General features: G+C 44.2%; 1 protein-coding gene across 2 annotated transcripts in view; it reads right to left on the bottom strand.

The window, feature by feature from the left end:
- PLEKHA2 (pleckstrin homology domain containing A2) overlaps positions 1-20742 on the bottom strand; it is a gene marked incomplete at both ends in the record, with an annotated part of 73399 nt that overhangs the window by 31173 nt on the left and 21484 nt on the right. For both annotated transcript variants that reach the window (XM_080709822.1, XM_080709823.1), the window contains one exon: positions 5805-5861. In XM_080709822.1, the coding sequence (XP_080565948.1) occupies positions 5805-5861 (57 nt within the window). The remainder of the gene's footprint in view (positions 1-5804; positions 5862-20742) is intronic.

The raw sequence follows: 20742 nt of genomic DNA, 5'->3' as shown, positions 1-20742 counted from the left end.
GAGCCTGGCCTCAGAAGCAGGGCAGAGGACCTGGGAACAGGAAGGGTTAAGAGGCCATCTGTATAAAGAACAAAAACAGGGAAGGTTAATAAGATATAAAAGTAGCCAGGCACAGCTACTTTTTAATTGGGAGGCTAAGACAGGAAGATCACAAGTTTGGGGCCAGCCTCAGTAATTCAGTGAGGCTCTCTGCAATTTAGTGAGGCCTTGTTTCAAAATAAATTTAAAAAAAGGGCTGGGGGTATAGCTTACAGGTAGAATGCCCCTGGGTTCAACCTCCAGTACGCCCCGTCCCCCACAAAGATAGAAAGGTAACAATGACAGGTAAGGATCATGGAAACCAAAACTTCGGCCCTTCTGCGAGCTATGTGCTGGGGACAACCTGTGTAAACAAGGACGGCAGGAGGTGAGCAGACAAGTAGCCCAGGAGATTGGAGCCCACCAGCCCATGAGGTAACAATTCAAATTAAAAATCGAAGCATGGCCCCCAAGACCCAATCCTGACTAGTCTCGAAAGAGTAGATGTGGTGGGGTGGGGGCACATGAAGGTAGAAAAGCTTACCCCCCAAGAGCTTCAGCAGTTATTTTCTTTCTGGGACTCCACCCCACTGCATGGGGGCAACTGTTTTTATCTTCTATCCTTCCTTAACTTAAAATAAACTTTCATATTTCCATGTCCTTCATTGTTCCCTAGACTTTATTGGTCAAAATCCCCTGGACAAGAACCCAATAAGAGGACAAACCCTGTGCCAAGACCTGCGGCTCTCCAGCCTCAGCCTTCCAAGTACTAGGATCACAGGTAGGCACCACGACTCCCAGCCACACACATGTAATGTTTATCTCAAAGAAAAAAAAAAGAGGGCACATATTTCTTGGGACTCTCAGGATGATCCGTGACTCTCCTCACTCCAAACAGCTAAGAACCAGTGTTGTAGAAAGTTCTTCCTAATAGGCAAGGAAGACCAATCCCTGGCCAAATGGGACCAGACTGGGACAGGACAGAAGTGGCTGTGCCAAGACGGCTGGGGTGGAAGAGAAGTGCCATGAGGCAGAGGGAGGGTACCGAAGGCCAGTTCCAGTCACTTTTGAGTTTGAAGCACTAATTCTGCTGCAGGGTAACCCAGATGACAGCAGACCAGGCCCTTTTATCTTGGGTTTGCCCCTCTAAACCAGTCTCCATCTCCTAATACCAGCTCTCAGGAGATATCCCTGCAGGCATACCCTGAGTGGAAAGGCCACCAGGCTGCCTGACAATACAGGCAGAGGCTTTACCCTGGGAGAAAATATCCAAGGGTCAACGAGCATCTGGAATGCGAATCAGACACTAGCACTGTGGCGAAAGGCTTTGCTGGGAAAACCCCTGGTTCCTGGCATTGGGACAAATAGTTGAAGGCACACAGCTCTCTGTAACCCAACTGACCCAGTCGTAGGCGTGGATTTTGCAAAAAGCCTGCCTGTCTCAGCAAGGGCTAAAAGTCAGGTCATCCTTTTGAAATGTGACAGCCTCCAAAGCACAGAATGAGAAAACCCTCAGCTGAATCTAAACTGCTCTTACAAACCATGATTCAGCAGCAGAGTATATTCACACTTCCTTCACCAAAAAAAAGTCTTTCTAAACTCTCAAACAGGAGAGGGTTTCAGTTTTCATTTTTTACAAGGTTAGAGGCCACCCTCACCAACTCCCCTATCTCTTTCTGGAGAAATGACCTAATGCACTCACAGCAAGATGAGGACATGAGATAGAGAGGGGAGATAGTCCAGGCCTGGGCTGATCTAGCCTGGGGAAGCAGCTGAATTTCTTTAGGTTTGCACAAATTGCCTGCAGCTGTGCTAACAAACTGTACTTCAAAGGACCTTCCCTTTTCCCCTGAGGCTACTAGCTCCTCTCTCTAATAGGCTCAGAAGCAGCCGCCAAGGGCTGCCCAGCAAGGGCTGCTCAGCACCTTCTGCCCTTACTGGGCTCTATCTGCCAGAATCTGCATCTCCACAGCTAAAGACACCCCCATTCCCGGCCAAACACCTGCAGACACCATTCCCGAGCAGCAGACATGAAGGCCGGACACAAGGCTCCCAAAGCTTGTTACCAGATGGAGCTGGTGGCCTCTCAGCTCAGTGCCTCCCCACCCACCACCCCCAGCTTGTAAGGCCCTGAGGTAGGAGGAGATGGGAAAGGAAGAGGCAGCACCCAGAAAACCTGGAGGGAGGGTGTGTGGGGGCAAGCAGGCCTTTCAGCAGTTAGGAGCTGGCTGGGTGCCACCTGGCTCTATCTTACTGTACCGAGTTCCTCTTTCTGGAGAGGCTCTAAATCCCCTGGCCTTTTATCACTGCTGCATCCTGGGTCAGCAGAGGCGCCTGTCTCCAGGAGGGGCTGCTAAAAACAGCTGAATTCAGCAGTTTCTGTGTGGGCCTCACTAGCCAGCCCCCATAGTCACACCTCAGCATAGAGGAGGGGCTGCCTGGCTCCTCCATGCAGACTAGGCTAGGAGACAGCCTGTTAGCTGCCTGCCCGACTCATCGGCAGTCAGCTGTGGCATGTGCTCCTGGCATGGCTGAGCACCTTCTGGGCATTCTTGGCTTTCTTTCCCTCCAGGCATTCTGTCTCTGTGGTGGTGTTTGTTTGTTTGTTTGCAGAACTGGGGGTTGAACTCAGGGGCACTCTACCTCCAAGCTACACCCCCAGCCCTATTTTTTTATTCTTTATTTTGAAACAGGGTCTAAGTGAGGAGATAGAAAGGAAATAGGCAGATAGGGAAGAGGCCTCGGTAGAAAAAAACTTAATTTCCTGAGGGGCGAGGGGCCAAGGTTCAGAGATAAGAAGGACCAAAGCTTCACAAAGCCATCGGTTTATTAATCAACAAACCCAGGAGACATCACTGGAGCAAGTCTTACACTTTACTGAAAGGAGATTCTTCAAAGGACTTGCAAATACCCTATGCAAATTCTGAGAGCTGCTTCCCAGAATTCCTGGGATCCCAAACTCACCACAACCGAAAAGAGGACATGCAGACATCTGGCAAAGCCCTAGTGCAGCCACCAAATTGGAGTTTTTCCCTCTCGGGGACCCCCTCCCCGTTGGGGAGCTTCTCTCTCTCTCTCACAGGTCGTGTTAGCCTTGAGAGAAGGAAGAGTGTAACGGACGGCACGTGGCCCAGGCTACTCTCGGGTAGTGACATTTACCCCTAGGGGTGACCTGCTCCTCTTTTCTGGCAGATTGTGTAGATTCTAGAAGAAAGCCACCTGTAATTGAAGGCATTCGGCTTGGGCTACTCCCAAGTAATGTCCTGAAGGCAGCGGCTGGACACTAGAGACCTGACAGCCCAAGAGGTGTTCTGCCACTTTCCCTATTCCTTTCTGGCAGATCACATAGACTCTGGAAGAAAGCAGCTTGTAACTAAAGGCATTCGGCTGGACTACTCCCAAGTATTGTCCTGAAGACAGCTGCTGGACCCCAGAGTTCTGACAGCCCTTTTGGGGTGTTCAGCCATCTTTCCTTATTCCCTGCTGTTTCCAATAAACCATTTACTCCCCTTCCTGCGGTCTGCGGGTGTCATTCTTCGTTCACCATAGACAAGAACCCAGTAAGGAAACGTCGAGTTTCTTCTTAAGAAACTCTGTTTCATCTTTGATGAAACTCCAGGTTTCTTCTCAAGAAACCCCTGCTTCATCTTGGGGGTTCAGAAGAAACCCCTGTTTCATAAGTTGCAGAAGGCCTCATTAAGTAGCTAAGGCTAGCCACAAATCCATGAATCCTCCTGTCTTAGCCTTCCAAGTAATGGGATTACAAGTGTGTGCCACCGCGCCTGGCCTGTCTCCATGTTCAATAAAATTCCAGTCAGTACCCAATTCTTTGAACCCAGTAGCATTCTACCTCTGAACTACACCCCTCAGATCTGTTTTATTTTATACTTTGAAAAAGGATTTTGCTGAGGGTCTTGCTAAATTGCTGAGGCTGGCCTGCAATCCTCCTGTCTCAGACTCCCAAGTCCTGGGATTCCAGGTGCGTACCACCACACCTGGCTTTCCAACTCTTTCTTTTTTTCTTTCTTTTTCTTTTTTTGCAGGTCTGGGGATAAAACCCAGGGGCATTTGACCACCAAGCTACACACCTTCCCCTGTTTTTTTTTTTATTTATTTTGAAACAGGGTCTCACTAAGGAGGGCCTCATTAAGTAGCTGAGGCTGTCTGTGAACCGTGATCCTCCGGTCTCAGCCTCTCAAATGGTGGTATTACAAGCGTGCGCCACCACGCCTTGCTCCAACTCTTTCATAACTGCTGCTATTTCCTGTACTGAGAGAATTCTTTAGTTACTGAATATAGAGTTAATGTTTTTGTGTCCCCCTTAGTCCTAGTTATAAAATATGGTACACTCCTCTGCTACCCCCAACTCAATAGTAACCAGCACCTCCTTTCCTGGTGGGGGAAGCATTGCAAATGCTATAGCTTAGGTCTGGAATGTCTCCCAAAAGCTCACATGTTAAAGGCTTGGTCTGCAGCTGGGGCTACTGGGAAGTGGTGAAACCTGAGGAGGCGAGGCCTAGAAGGAGGTCTTCAAGCCTGTGCCTTCCAGGGGGACTGCGCGACCCCAGTCCCTTCCTGGCCATGGGGTTTTGCTCCACCACACACTCCCACTGAGGAGGTAGAAAGGAAGTAGGCAGATAGGGAAGAGGCCTCAGTAGAAAAAACTTAATTTCCTGAGGGGTGACGAATACTAATTAACTTCCAAGGCTCCTAAAAGAGAGCAGCTCTTCCAAAGTTCAGAGATAAAAATGACCAAAGCTTCACAAAACCATCTGTTTATTAATCAACAAACCCAAGAGACATCACTGGAGCAAGTCTGACACCTCAACTGAAAGGAGACCCCTCAAAGGACATGCAAATACCTTATGCAAATTTTAAGAACTGCTTCCCAGACTCCAACCAACAGAGGACATGCAGAAGTATATAAACCCCTAGAGCAGTCACCAGGATGGTTACCCACTCTGGGAACCCCTCCCCGTTGGGGAGCTTTTCTCTCTCTCTCTCGCAGGTCGCATTAGCTTTGAGAGAATGTGGGGTGCAATTGAAGGAACTTGGCCCGAGCTACACTCGGGTAGTGACCTGAAGGCCTCCACTGGACATCAAGGCGGACCAGGGCCCCTAGGGGTGACCTGTACTTCTTTTCTGGCAGATCGCATGGATTCTGGGAGAAAGCAGCTTGCAACTGAAGGCATTTGGCTTGGGCTACCCTCAAGTATTGTCCTGAAGGCAGCTGCTGGACCTCAGACTTCCGACAGCCCTTAGGGGTGTTCGGCCACTTTTCCCTATTCCCTGCTGCTTCCAATAAACCTTTTACTCCCTTCCTGACGACTGCGGGTGTCATTCTTCACTCACCGCAGACAAGAATCCAGTAAGGAAACACTGTGTCTCTTCTCAAGAAACCCCGTTTCACCACCAAGATATGCTGCCTGGCAGTCCCAAAGTGACAGGGCTAACCATGTGTAGATTGGAACCTCTAAAGCTGTGAGCCAAAATATACCTTTTCTCTTTAAAAGCTTATGTCACAGAGACTTATTATCATAGTGAGGGAAAGTTGACTAACACAGTGCCCAAAGGAGTGCCATGGGCCCACCTCCCAGAAACTTGCCAACCACCACTACACCCACCCACCCAGCAAAAGACATTCCACAGGCAATGCATGAGAAGAGCATTCTGACGCCCATGGAATATCCCGGGACGCAATGCCCCAAGGGTGTGACACTTTCTCTTGCTTAGATAGTAAATGTGCTTAGAGGACACAAATTCCCAGAGCTCCAGGCCAACATTACCTTTGAGATATAGGTCAGCTGCAAAGATCCAACAGCTCCTGCCCCAGCTGCCAGGTTCTGAAAGACATATGTCGTTCATTTTAAGAAGGGCACCACGCGAGGCAGTGAAAACACCGAAACTTATAGCAAGACCTTGTTTCAAAATAAAAAATAAAATGGGCTGGGTATAGAGCTTAGATGTAGAATGTCTCTGGGCTCAGGACCAAAAATAAATACTTGCAAATCAAATTCAATAACACTTTAAAAAGATCATACTCAACGGGTTTTATTCTAGAGTTGCAATGATGGTTCAACATATACAAGTCAATTATAAATTCAATACACACCACTTAAACAGAATCAAGGCTGAAAATTACACAATCATCTCAACAGATAAAATGTCTTCAATAAAATTCAACATCCTTTCATAATAAAAGCTGTGAATAAACCAGGTATAGAAGGATCAACCCCAACATAATAAAGATGATATACAACAAACCCACAGCCAACATCATCTGAATGGGGAAAAACTAGAAGCCTTTCCTCTAAAATAAAAAATGAGACAAAGGTGTCCATACTCACCACTCTTATAAACAAAATACTTGAAATTTTAACCAAAGCAATCAGATTAAAAATTAAAATAAAAGGTATATAAATAGGAGAGGAGGAGGTCAAATTATTCCTGTTTATAAATAATATAATGCTATACCCAGGAAACCCTAAAGATTTTTTTTTTAATAGTATTGGGGATAGAACCCAGAGTCATTCTATTTCTGAGCTACACCCTCAGCCCTTTTATCTTTCTTTTTTTTTTTTTTTTTTTTTTTTTGCGGGTCTGGGGATGGAACCCAGGGGCATTCTACCTCCGAGCTACACCCCCAGCCCTATTTTTTATGTTTTATTTGGAAACAGGGTCTCAATGAGTTGCAGAGGGCCTCAGTAAGTAGCTAAGGCTGTCTTAGAAACACGATCCTCCTGTCTCAGCCTCCCAAATGCTGGGATTACAAGCATGCGCCACCAGGCCCAACTCTATTTTTTTTTTTTTTTTTTTGGTGGTACTGCGGGTGAAACCCGGGGGCCTTCTACCTCCAGGCTACACTCCCAGACCTATTTTATATTTTTATTTGGAAACAGGGTCTCTTAAGCCAGTACGGCTGGCTTCAAACCTGTGCGATCCTCCTGTCTCAGCCTCCCAATCGCAGGGATTACAAGCGTGCGCCACCACACCCGGCTTATTCTTTATCTTAAAACAAAGTCTCCCTGAGTTTCAGAGGACCTCACTAAGTATCTGAGGCTGTCCATAAACCTGCAATCCTGAGCCGGGCGTGGTGGCACACACTTGTAATCCCAGCACTTGGGAGGCTGAGACAGGAGGATCGCACAGTTTCAAAGCCAACCTCAGCTACTGAGTGAGGCTCTCAGCAACTTAGTGAAACCCTGTTTCCAAATAAAGTATAAAAGAGGTGTAGGAGTATAGCCCGGAGGTAGAAAAGTCCCTGGGTTCCACCCCCAGTTACACACACACACACACACACACACACACACACACACACACACACCCCAAAAACCTGCAAACCTCCCAAATGCTGGGATTACAAGTATGCACAGCTACCAAAAGACTTTTAATAATATTCTTTGTGTTTGTGTGTGATACTAGTGATTAAATCCAAGGGATAAATGGTTCTACCTTTAAGCTACACCTTCAGCCCTATTTAATTTTTATTTTGAAACAGGCATTTGCTAAGCTACTGTGCACTGACCTCAGAACCTGTGATCCTAGCTGGGCCTGGTGGCACACACTTGTAATCCCAGCATTTGGGAGGCTGAGACTGGAGGATCCAGTTTTGTGGCCAGCCTCAACTAGTTAGTGAGGCCTTCCACACCTTAGTAAGACACTGTTTCAAAATAAAGAATAAAAATAGGGTTGGGGGTGTAGCTTGGAGGTAGAATGCTTGGGAGGCTGAGGCAGGAGGATCAGGTTCAAAGCCAGCCTCAGCTACTTAGTGAGCTCTCAGCAACTAAGTGAGACCCTGTTTCCAAATAAAGGATAAAATAGATCTGGGAGTATAGCGGGAGGTAGAAAAACCCCTGGTTTCCATCCCCAGTACCACCAAAAAAAAAAAAAAAAAAAAAACCAAGAAAGTGGCAGGATACAAAATTAACATACAAAAAACCAGTAGCTTCTGTGTGCACTAATAATGAACTTGCTAAGGAAGAAATCAGAAAAACAATCACAAGAGCCTCAAAAAAATAAAATACCTAGGAATAAACCTAACCAAGGAGGAAATTATGAGACATTCAAGAAAGAAACTGAAGACAACAGAAGACAGAAAAAGTTCCCATGTTCACAAATTAGAAGAATAAATGTTATCTGAATGTCTATACTACTGAAAATGATCTCCAGATTCAATGCAATCCCCATCAAAATACCAATGACAGTCTTCACAGATCTAGAAAAGATAATCCTAATTCATATGGAAGCACAAAAGACCCCAAACAGCTAAGGTAGTTCCGAACAAAAGTGCAATGCTGGAGGCATCATAACACCTGATTTCAAAACACACTACAAAGCCATAGAAACAAAAATAGCATGGTATTGGCTTAACAACACCGAGAGGTCAGAGTAGAGGACCCAGAAATAATCCCACACATCTACAGCCAAGTGATGCTTGACAAAGGTGCCAAAAACATATGCTGGAAAAAATAGAGCCTCTTCAGCAAATGGTGCTGGAAGAACAGGACAGCCACGTACAGAAGACTGAAATGAGATCTCTCTCTCTCTCTCACCCTGCACAAAAGTCAACCTGAAATAGATCAAAGGTCTTAATGTAAGACCTGAAACTTGAAAAACAAAGGGAAAACACTTCAAGATAATGGCACACTCAATTATTTCCTTAATAGAACTCCATTGGCTCAGGAAATAAAAACAAGAACTGGTAAATAGAACTATACCAAGTTAAAAAGCTTCTTCACAGGAAAGGAAACAACCACCAAGGTAAAAAGACAGACTAGGGAATGGGAGAGAATTTTGGCCAGTAGGTTAGTCAACTTGTCGTAGTGTGACCAAAATAATGGACACTAGCAACTCGAAAGAGAAAGGTTTACTCTGTCTCGTGGTTTCAGGTTTCAGTGCATGGTCAGGGGGCTCTGCTGCTCTGGAGGTTAGGAAGAATGACAGGGAGATGGGCATAGGAGGAAAGCTGCTCAGCTCCTGGTAACTGGGAGGCAGAGAAAGGGAGAGACCAGGGATAAGACACTACCCAAGGGCACACCCCACTGACAGGCTTCCTCCAACCAGGCCCCCCTGCTGAGTTCCCCACCCCAGCATCCATTCAGCCAACAATGCTCTCATCATCCAGAGGCAGGTCAGAGCCCTCAGGACCCAGCCACGTCCCCATGGCCCCACCCCTGGGCACACTGCCTTGGACCCGAGCCTTCAAACAAATCTAACAGCCAGTTATTATCTATTATCTATCAGACAATTAATATACAGAATACATAAAGAATTCAAAAAAACTTAACAACAAAAGAAAAAGTAATCCAGCTGGGCGTGGTGGCACACGCTTGTAATCCCAGCATTCGGGAGGCTGAGACCTGGAGGATCGCGGTTCGCGGACAGCCTCAGCTACTTAGTGAGGTCCTCTGCAACTCAGTGAGACCTGGTTTCAAAATAAAGAATAAAAAATAGGGCAGGGGGTGTAGCTTGGAGGCTGAATGCCCCTGGGTTCCATCCCCAGACCCACCAAAAAAAAAAAAAAAAAAAAAAAGAAGAAGAAAAAGAAAAAGTAATCCAAAAAAATAGAGGGGCAAAAAAATCTAAACAGATACTTTGTTTTGGTACTAGGAATCAAACTCAGCAGCATTCTACCTCCAGGCTACACATCCTAGTCCTATTTATTTTTATTTTGAAACAGGGTTTTACTAACTTGGTGAGGCTCTTGCTAAATTGCTATGGCTGGCCTTGACCCTCAGATCCTACTGTCTCAATCTCCCAAGTACTGGGATTACAGGCGTGTGCCACTGCACTCAGATACTTTTTTTTTTTTTTCTTTTTCAATACTGGGGATGGAACCCAGGGGCCTTCTACATCCGAGTTACACTCCAAGCCCTATTTTTCATTCTTTACTTTGAAACAGGGTCTCAATGAGTTGCAAAGGGCCTAAGTAGTAACTGAGGCTTGTCCGCAAACCACGATCCTCCTGTCTCAGCCTCCCATATGCTGGGATTACAAGCATGCAACACCATGCCCAGCACTCAGACACTTTGTGTGTGTGTGTGTGGTACTGAGGGTGGAACCCAGGAACTTTTCTACCTCTGGGCTACACTCCTAGACCTATTTTATACTTTATTTGGAAACAGGGTCTCACTAAGTTGTTGAGAGCCTCACTAAGTAGCTGAGGCTGGCTTTGAACCTGTGCAATCCTCCTGTCTCTTGTAATCCCAAATGTTGGGATTACAAGCATGTGCCATCATACCTGGCTACTCAGATACTTCTTAAAGGAAGTACAAATGGCCAATAAATACAAGAAAAATGCTCAATATCACTGGCCGTCAGGGAACTGCAAATGAAAACTTTATTGAGATTCCACATCACCCCATCAGAATGGCTTTTGATAGATAGATGAATAGATACATAGGCAGGCTGGGTGTGGTGGCTTAGCCCTGTGATCCCAGGCCTTCTTGAAAGGTCAAAGCAAGGATGATGGCAGGTTCAAAGCCAGCCTCAGCAACTTAGTGAGGCTCTTAACAACCTAGTGAGACTCTGTTTCAAAGTAAAAAATAAAATAGGTATGGGGGTATAACTCAGAGGTAGAATGCCCCTCAGTTCAATACCTAGTACCAAATTATTAAGTAATAAGGACATGTAGTAAAAGAAGCCCTTATATACTGTTGGTGGGAATATAAATTATTATAGTCACTATGGAAAACAGTATAAAATTTCCTCAAAAAAATAAAAGTAGAATTACCATGTGATCTAGCTCTACCTCTCCTGGGCATATGCCCAGAGGAAATGAAGGCAGCATAGAGAAGAGCTACCTGAATGCCCATGTTCACAGCAGCACCATGCCACACAGCAATGTTATGGGATCCACCTCTGTGCCCACGGACACATCAATGGATAGGGAATTGTGGTGTATATTCACAACTGGGCATTACTTAGTCATAAAGAAAATAAAATCATGCCATCTGGAGAAAAATGGAGGGAACTGGAGATGATCGTATAGATACGAAGAGGGACCTTGCCACTCCCACAAAGGCTCCACCAGCTCCCCCAAAGCAAGGGGTGGCTAACTTGACCCTGGAGGGGACTGTGAGCCCTCTAGGCCAAGACTCAATCTTGCTCAGAATTGGACTGTCCAAAGCAGGTGGGCGTCTGCAAGGCTGTTTGTGGCTCCAGGGACACTTGGCCTCGCCTGAGCTTCTGCTCCATCCACACTGTTGTACAGTCAAGAAAAGTGACTTATGAACAATGGGGTTTGTCCAAGGTCACACAGCTGGTGGCAGAGCGTGAACTTGGGTCTCCTGATTTCCATGCCAACACCCTATAAGCTGCACAGTGTAATTTTAAAAGCTTGAGCTCTTGAACTTCTAGCTGTGACATTAATGCTCTAGGACCAGAGGCAAGTTTCTTTCCTATAAAATAGAGATAATAAGCCCTGTGTCATAGGGCGGTTGGAAGAATTACATAAAAACACACAGAGCTAGCCCAGCACAAGGCAGCTCCTCTGCAGGGCTCAAGACTCCAATGCCAAGGCTCAGGGCCATGATTGCAAAACTCTCTCACCCTAAACTGCAACCCCAAGGCCTCCAGAGCCCTATCTTAAATTATGAGTGATGAAATGGGATTGGGGAGCCACTGGGAGTGTAATCCACATGTAATGACAGATAGGGGCTGTTTAGATTTCAACTACCTCACCCTCTCCACCCACTCAGAGGGCTGACCCTCCCTCCCTCCTGCCTCCCCGCCAGCACTTCCTTCAGAAAGACGGCACAGCCACCCTCCAGACCCGCTACCCAGGAGTGAGGTGCGACTCCCACGGCCCACATTCTGCTCCCAGGCTCCAAAGGACCTTTTCTCCATCACAAAAAGCCCAAAAAATATGAGAAATTTCTGAAAATACTACTTCCCCACCACTGTCTTCCCCACCCAGGGGAAATGGGTGACACAGTAGAAAACAGCCCCAGGACTCCTGAAGCTTGATCCAAAGTGACCCCAGAATCCACTCCATTACAGGACCTAGGAAATTAATGGTGACAGCTCACTGCCAGATTGGCCCAAGGCAACCCAGGCAGACACTTCCTGATCAAGGAAGGATGTGCCAACAAGCTCAAGCCAAGGGCCTGGGCCACCAGATGTCAGGGCAAGAGGCCCAGGAGTCAGCCCCCGGGGTGGAGGGCAGAGGAGCACAGCCACAGGAGCCGCCTCCCTTGCCAGAACACTGCCTCCTGAAGGAAGGAAAAACCAGCGGCCCTGATCTGGTCCTTCTCCAACTGGGGTGCACAAAGAATCTGCTGGGGAACTTGTTTTACACGTCCAGGATCAAGCTTCACCCAAAAACGCTGAATCAGAATCAAGGAGAACATGGTCAGAAGACATATACCTTCAAAATGCTCAGCTGGGCACAGTGGTGCACGCCTATAATCCTAGTACTCGAAGGCTGAGACAAGAAGATTGTAGGTTCAAGGATAGCCTCAGCAACTTGGTGAAAGTCTCAACAACCTAGCAAGGTTCTGTTTCAAAATAAAAAGTAAAGAGAACTAAGAATAAGAATGTAGCTCACGAGCTCAAGAGGCAGAAGGCTCTGGGATTCAATCCCTAGTACAAAAAAAAAAAAAAAAAATCTCCCTGGCAATCCCTAAAAAGACCCAAGTTAAAGAACAGCTGGTCGACAGGACAAACATTAGCCCTGGATGTTCTGGTGGTGTACATTTTTGTGTGAATTTAAGGCTCTTTACCAAATTTTAATTATAGAGAACATGACAAGGAACACTGAGACAAGGGCATCCAAGCAGATATGGAGACAGAGGTTGATAGAAATAATCATTTTTACCATCACATTCAGAATTTGGCTTCAACAAAAGACTTTTGAGGAAATGTGAATATTCAGACTATACTTTAGCATTTAAATATACATTAAAGATTATAAGACTTCCAAGTAAATTTCTATTGAGTTTTATTTTAACACAGCAAATCAACAAAACTTTTAATTTGAAAATATTCCATTCATGCTATTTTTAAAAGAGGCAGTATTCTATTTATATCTAAATTGCAATCGTATTCTAAGTTAAAACAATATTTATTTCTACAAGTGTACTACTAATTTTAGTTACCATTTAGCTCTTCTATGCATATCAAAGTGGATGAACAAGTAACTAAAGCAAAATCTTCTTACAGCTATATACTAACAGATCATTGTGAGGATTCCCAAGACGAGCTGCTAACACCCTGTCCTCCCTCTCCACCTCATCCTGCCATAGTCCTCAAATTTCTAGGCAAGTGCATTACACTGTGATAGATCCTCCATCTCAGTAGGGATCCACATGTCTCAAATCTATGTATATTAAGTTATCACTATTATTGCTGCTAAAACCCACATTTTCCCCTTTTCCTCACATTTCATTATACAGTTAAGAAAGAGAAGGCAGTTAAGTATCAACATATAATTCTGACATAGTAGGACATGGGATTAATACCATTAGAAAAGAGACTCCAGAGAGACCCCTTATACCTTCTGCCATTTGAGAGCACAGCAAAAAGACAACAATCAGGAAGAAGGACTTCACCAGACTCACTGTGAAGCTAATGGCACATTTATCTTGGACTTCCCAGTATCCAGAAGAGTGAGAAATAAATCCTCCTTGTTTATAAGGACGCAGTATATGGTATTCTGTTACAGCCACCAGAATGTGCTGTTAAAAGCTAAGAGATCACTGTTTTTGCTTCAGGCCTATGTACACCTGAACCATTCAGGTTGTAGAGATTTTACCTCAGGTATCATTTGGTTATTATATTTTTATTTTATGTACTGAGTTATACAGAACCTGTAGTATTTCATAGTAGGCATAAAGAACCAAATATATTCTATTAATATACTACTCCAACAAATTTATAGCCAACAAATTTTTGGCTCATGAAATATTAAAGAGTAAGGGGCCTTAGTAATCATGTAGATGAAGATTGGCAAACTACTACCTGGTGCCAAGTCTAGTCCTGTGCCTCTTTATTTGTGGCCCAAGACCTAGAAATATTATTTTTCAATTTTAGGGTTTAAAAAACTGGAAAGAGCAATATTTCATTTCATGGGAAGACTATATGAACCTTACATTTCGCTGTCCATAAAGTTGTAGTAGGACATAGCCACACCAATTTGTTTATATATTGCCAGTAGTGACTTTCATGATTCATTGGTAGAATGAGAATTTGTGACAAAGACATTGTGACCCATGATATCTAAAATGTTATTCTTTGCCGGGCGTGGTGGCGCACGCTTGTAATCCCCGCGCTTGGGAGGCAGAGACTGGAGGATCGCGCAGGTTCGAAGCCAGCCGCGCGCGCTGGCTTAGGAGACCCTGTTTCTAAATAAAAATATAAAAATAGGTCTGGGAGTGTAGCCCAGAAGTAGAAGGGCTTCCAGGAACCCCAGTACCACCAAAAAAAATAAATAAATAAAATAAAATGTTATTCTTTGCTACTTTACAGAAAATGTTTGTCAAATTATAATAATAGTGAATAAAAAAAAGAAATATTCATTTTTTTTAAATTTTGGTGCTGGAGGTTGAACCCAGGTCCTCATACATGCTTAAACACACACTCAGCCCCCACCCTTATTTTTCTTTCTTTCTTTTTGGATAGTCTGTTTATATGAATCACCTGAAGAGATGTTTGTGACATGACAATTCAGTATATATAAATATATGTACACGCCGGGCGTGGTGGCACACGCTTGTAATCCCCGCGCTTGGGAGGCAGAGACAGGAGGATCACGCAGGTTCGAAGCCAGCTGTGCGCACTGGCTTAAGAGACCCTGTTTCCAAATAAAAATGTAAAAATAGGTCTGGGGGTGTAGCCCAGAGGTAGCAGGGCTTCCAGGAACCCCAGTACCAAAAAAAATTAAATAAATAAATAAATAAATAAATATATGTACACAATGTACAATAATCAGATCAGATCAAGGTAACTAGCATATCCCTCACCTTAGACATTTATCATCCCCTTGTATCGGGAACATTCAAAATCCTCCCTACTAGCAATTTTGAAATATATAATTAGTTGTTGTATCCCTGATGCACCATGAAATCTGAAAGGGTTCTTTGGTTTTTTTGTTTTTCGTTTTGTGGTACTGGGGATTGAACCCAGGGGCACTGTAATTCCAAACTACACCCCACCCCTATATATATTTTTTTTAATTCTTTATTTTGAAACAGGATCTCATTAAGTTGCAGAGGGCCTAAGTAGCTGAGGCTAGCCACAAAACCAGGATCCTCCTATCCTCCTGTCTCAGACTCCCAACAAGTATGTGCCACCAAATCAGGCTAAAGAGGTATTTTGTCTGTGTGTGTGTGTGTGGTGTACTGGGGATTGACCCCCAAGGCATTCTACCTTTGAGCTATAAACCCAGCCTTATTTTATTTTTATTTTGGAACAGGGTCTCACTAGGCTGATGAGAATCTCACTACTTGGCGAGGCTGTCCTTGAATCTGCAGTCTGCAATCCTCCTATTTCAGTCTCCCAAGTACTAGTATTACAGTTCACACCTGGTTCGTCCGTCTGTTCGTTCTTTCTTTCTTTCTTTCTTTCTTTCTTTCTTTCTTTCTTTCTTTCTTTCTTTCTTTGGCAGGATCTATGTTACCCAAACTGGCTTTTTTATGGGGATGTTTTTAAATTTTTTATTGGTGCATTGTATTTATACATCATAATGAAGTAAAAACACTTGTGTAGACATAAATGCACACATCACCCAGCCAGCCCCCTCTCAGTCCCCACCCCCTCCCTTTCCATCCCTCCCTCCCATGCTTGGCTTAGTGGTTGACTATGATATGAATAAGTACATCATGCACTTTAAAGAGTTTCCCACTCCCCCCCTCCCATCCCCACAGTAAGGCTGCCTTATTTGCTCCTCTATAGGATCTCCTTTTTCATCTGGAGTTCCTCCTATGACCTGTTTCACCTTAGCTTTCACAAACTAGGGAAAGCATCTGATTCCTTACTTTTTGTAACTGACTAATCTCACTTAGCATAATGTCCTCAAGATCCATCCATTTCCCTATAAATGCTGCAATTGTGTTTTTTTCTTAATGGCTGAGTAAAATTCCATTGTGTACATATCCCACACTTTTGTAATCCATTCATCTGTTGATGGACATCTTGGCTGGTTCCACAGTTTGGCTATGATGAATTGTGCAGCTATGACCATAGATACACATGCATTAGTTTGGTAGTTTGATTTCTTTTCTTTTGGGTAGATACCCAGAAGTGGTATTGCTGGATCAAATGGTAAATTTATTCCCATTCTTCTGAGGATTCTCCATACTATTTTCCAAAGTGGTTGCACTATTTTGCAATCCCATCAACAATGATTTAGAGTTCCCACTTCTCCACATCCTCACCAGCATTTGTTGTTGCTTGTGTCTTGAATGGTTGCAATTCTAGTTGGGGTAAGGTGAAATCTCAGGGTAGTTTTGATTTGCATCTCTCTGATTGCCAATGATGTTGAGCATTTTTTCATGCATTTATTGGCCATGTGAATTTCTTCTTTTGTGAAATGTCTATTTAGTTCGCTTACCCATTTTTTGATTGGATTGTTTTTTAGTGTTGAGTTTCTTGAATTCTCTGTATATTGTAGATATTAGTCCTCTTTCGGAGGAGTAGGTGGTGAAAATCTTCTCCTATTCTTTTGGCTCTTGATGAGGTTCTTGACATTTCCTTTGCTGAACAGAAGCTCTTCAGTTTCATGCAACCCCACATATTGATTCATGCCGGAGCCAGCCAGCAAAAGTACAGGTTCTGAAGAGAGGCGTGAGGATGAAGAATTTAACTCTAAGAATTTGATTCTCAGAATATTTAATTTTAATTCTAACATGGGGGGAACGCCAGCCCACTATCTTTACTGGCCGACCCCTGCTCCTGGGTCAATATCTCTACTGGTTGACGACTACTCCTGGGTCAGTATTCTCTATTGCACCGATGCTGGTTTTGTTTTGCCAGAGGTATTTATACAGTTACAGGTCAATCAATATCCTCGTGCTACCACCACCAGAATACAATAAAGACCAATCGAAAGCACATATATTACAGATAGGTTAATCAGTACCCTCATGCCATCACCATCCGATCTTCTCCCAAACCTTTTATTATGAACTTTCCATGATCCCAAACCTTGTTGACTCTGGGCAAAGGACAGTCAGCTGAGTCAGAAACATTAATCTAGGGGAAAGCCTTAATGGCTCCCCACAATTCCCCCTTTTTTACTATATTCAAAGAAGACTGTGCCTGTCTTAGGTTGTTTCCTTCATGTATTGAGGATTGCCCATCTTTGGATAATACAGAGCTAAGCTGTATATCTTGCCTTAGGTTTCCTTGTCCCAAGGAAATCTTACCCATCACTGACTACCAGCCTCTTAAATGGGGGTACTTTTTCAAACGTAAATTGTGCACTTCTGCTGAAAAAATGTTCTCACTTTGTCCTGAGACCACACTTTGTCCCAAGTCTCTAATAAACAAGGTATTGGGAGTATCATGTAACATAGGTATTTCAGCAAGACATTTTCTCCAGTTAACACAATGGTTTTTACATGTCAAATCTGCTTAAAAGAGTAAACAAGTTATTAGTGGGCTAACATTTTTATCTCCTTTCCCTGGGTAACCAGGGCCCCACAAGACCAAACCCTCAATAGCAGTTACTACTTGTCTGTAATACCACGGGTGTCAACTGCAGACATCGCATCTTCTTGACATCCCTAGAAAAACCTAAGAGTGTACCAGTTCTTTGTCCAAAATAACCAAAAGTACCAATTCTTTGTCCAAAATACAGTTACTATCAGTCTTTGTACTATCAATTCTCTGTCCAAAATAATCTTGACATTTTTACCAGTTCTTTGTCCAGTATAACCAAAAGTTTCTGCAGTGGGTGTAAAATTCAAAGCAAGAAGTCCCAGCAATCGTGAGTTGTTACTGAAGACAGTGATCTCCCGTTGTTCCCAAACAGCTGGATGAAGTATGGGATGATCTGGAATGTAAGCCCATGTTTCAGTCATCAGCATTAATCCGAGAATCTTCTATCTTTCAGTCATTGGCATTAATCTGAGAGTCTTCTATTTCTGCTGCTGTGCGACCAGTTTTGTCAGCATTCAAGAAATTAATAGCCAGGCGTGGTGGCGCACGCTTGTAATCCCTGCACTTAGAAGGCGGAGACAGGAGGATCGTGCTGGTTCGATGCCAGCCTTGCTGGCTTAAGAGACCTGTTTCCAAATAAACATATAAAATAGGTCTGGGAGTGTAGCCCAGAGAAGGGTTTCCAGGAACCCCAGTACCACCAAAATAAATAAATAAATAAATATTAAAAAAAGAAATTAATAACTCCTCCTTGACCCAGTTTTGTCAGCATTTAAGAAATCTAATAACTCCTCCTGACCATCAGGGTCTTCAGTAACCGGGAAAACTCTGAATCCTCTAGTATCTTCTCCGTTTTTTTGCAGCCCAATTTATAGCTGCTTGAAGCGATGATATTAAAGATAAAGGTCTGTGTTTTTCATTGCTTCGTTTAGCAAATGCTACATTAAAGAGTGAAGGCAAAGCGCCTTCATTTTCTGTCTTAGTTTCCATAGCACAAGGCATATCTTTTAACATATATACAAAAAACAAAAAACTAAATTTTTGACCCACTGTATATTACAACATTTTTTGACCCATTGTATTTTTACAACTCTTACATTAGGCGCCTTTGTTTTCTATCTTAGTTTTTTTTTCTTCATTTTCTGTCTTCATTTCTCTAGCACAAAGCATCTTCTTTAGTGACCTATTATATATTACAATTCCCACGTTTCACCACCACCACAAGTCTTTGAGCACGCTCTTTTTCTATTCAGCAGTGTCCTTCATGGGATCTCAGTTTCAGAATTTCCCCATACGGGCCACCACCTGCCAGAGCCATTCCCCGCACGGGCCACCACCTGCTGGAGCCAGCCAGAAAAAGTACAGGTTCTGAAGAGGCATGAGGATGAAGAATTTAACTCTAAGAATTTGATTCTCAGAATATTTAATTTTAATTCTAATGTGCGGGGACTGCCAGCCCACTATCTCTACTGGCTGACCCCTGCTCCTGGGTCAATATCTCTACTGGTTGACGACTACTCCTGGGTCAGTATTCTCTATTGCACCGATGCTGGTTTTGTTTTGCCAGAGGTATTTATACAGTTACAGGTCAATCAATATCCTCGTGCTACCACCACCAGAATACAATAAAGACCAATCGAAAGCACATATATTACAGATAGGTTAATCAGTACCCTCATGCCATCACCATCCGATCTTCTCCCAGACCTTTTATTCTGAACTTTCCATGATCCCAAACCTTGTTGACTCTGGGCAAACAGTCAGCTGAGTCGGAAACATTAACCTAGGGGAAAGCCTTAATGGCTCCCCACAGATTCGCTTTTTAGTTTGTTGTGCCTTTGGGGTCTTGTTGAGAAAGTTTTTACCTGCGCCTATGTGTTACAGTTTTGGGCCTATGCCCTCTTCAAAGAGTCTCAAGGTTTCTGGTCTAATTTTCAAGTCTTTGCTGCATCTTGAATTGACTCTTATGCAAGGTGAGAAAATGGAATTAATTTCCAATTTTCTGCATATGGTTAACCAGCTTGCCAACATCATTTATTGAACAAGTTATCTTTATTCCAGTGTATGTTTTTGGCCCCTTTGTCAAAAATCAATTGGCTCTAAGTGTGTGGACTTGTTTCTGGGTCTTCTATTCTGCTCCATTGGTTTATGGGGCTGGTTTTTTTGTTTGTTTGGTTGGTTGGTTGGTTTTTTGTTTTTTGGTACTGGAGGCTGAACCCAGAGACACTCTATCTCTGATCTGCACCCACAGCCCTATTTTGTTGTTGTTGTTTTGAAATACGGTCTTGCTAAGTTGCTGAGACTGGCCTTGAACCTGCAATTCTCCCGTCTCAGCTTCCCAAATACTGAGATTATAGGCATGTGCCACCATGCCCAGCTATGGGGACATTTTTAAACCAAGTAATATCCATTTTTCATCCCCACAGTCTAAGCCAACCTGGAAAAGGCCCAGGCACCTGTGTGCATCTAGAGCTTCCAGGGGACCTCACTGTGCCTCCAGGTTGGAGGAACACTGCTGCAGACGCTGCAGGCCCTGTACACTGGAGACAGAGCAGCTAGAGAGAGAAAGGGACACGCCCAGCCAGCCAGCCACCCGCGGAGTATCCCCAATAGCTGCGCCAGCATTAATCGGGCAGAAGGCAAAGAAGAGCAGGGCAGGACAGGGTGAGGGATCTCATGTGTGCAACCCTGCGTGAGCCCTTTAAGTCACAAGTGGTTACCTTTTCTGGGACAATGGAGGGCACGGGATGGGTCCCTGTTAGCTGACTGTTTTATGAAGACACTGCTTTTCCTTCAGTAACTCGTCTGTACACAAGGACCTGGGACAAGTGGCATATATGTAGCTTATCCTCTTCCATCACCAACGATGGAGCTGAGGTGCCCAGACCAAGATGTGACATAATGCCCATGCTAAGCCTTTTTCTAGAAACGGCATCATTTCTTGGTGAAGTAGAAAAGCTTCCAGTGTGACTTCTACTCCTCTTTTACTGAGGTGGAGCACACACAGGATCAGAAGGTCCAACTACTGATTCCTGAGTTTACAGGACATCGGGCCCAAGAGGTTCACACGGGTCCTCTAAGGTTCAACTGAGAAAGGTGACTTCTTCCAGGAGCCTCCAAAAGAAT

The sequence above is a fragment of the Muscardinus avellanarius genome (genome assembly GCF_963383645.1).
Source record: "Muscardinus avellanarius genome assembly, chromosome: 14".
In the NCBI taxonomy this organism is placed as follows: domain Eukaryota; kingdom Metazoa; phylum Chordata; class Mammalia; order Rodentia; family Gliridae; genus Muscardinus; species Muscardinus avellanarius.
The sequence above is the reverse complement of the archived record's forward strand: the minus strand, read 5'-3'. Positions and strand labels throughout refer to the sequence as shown.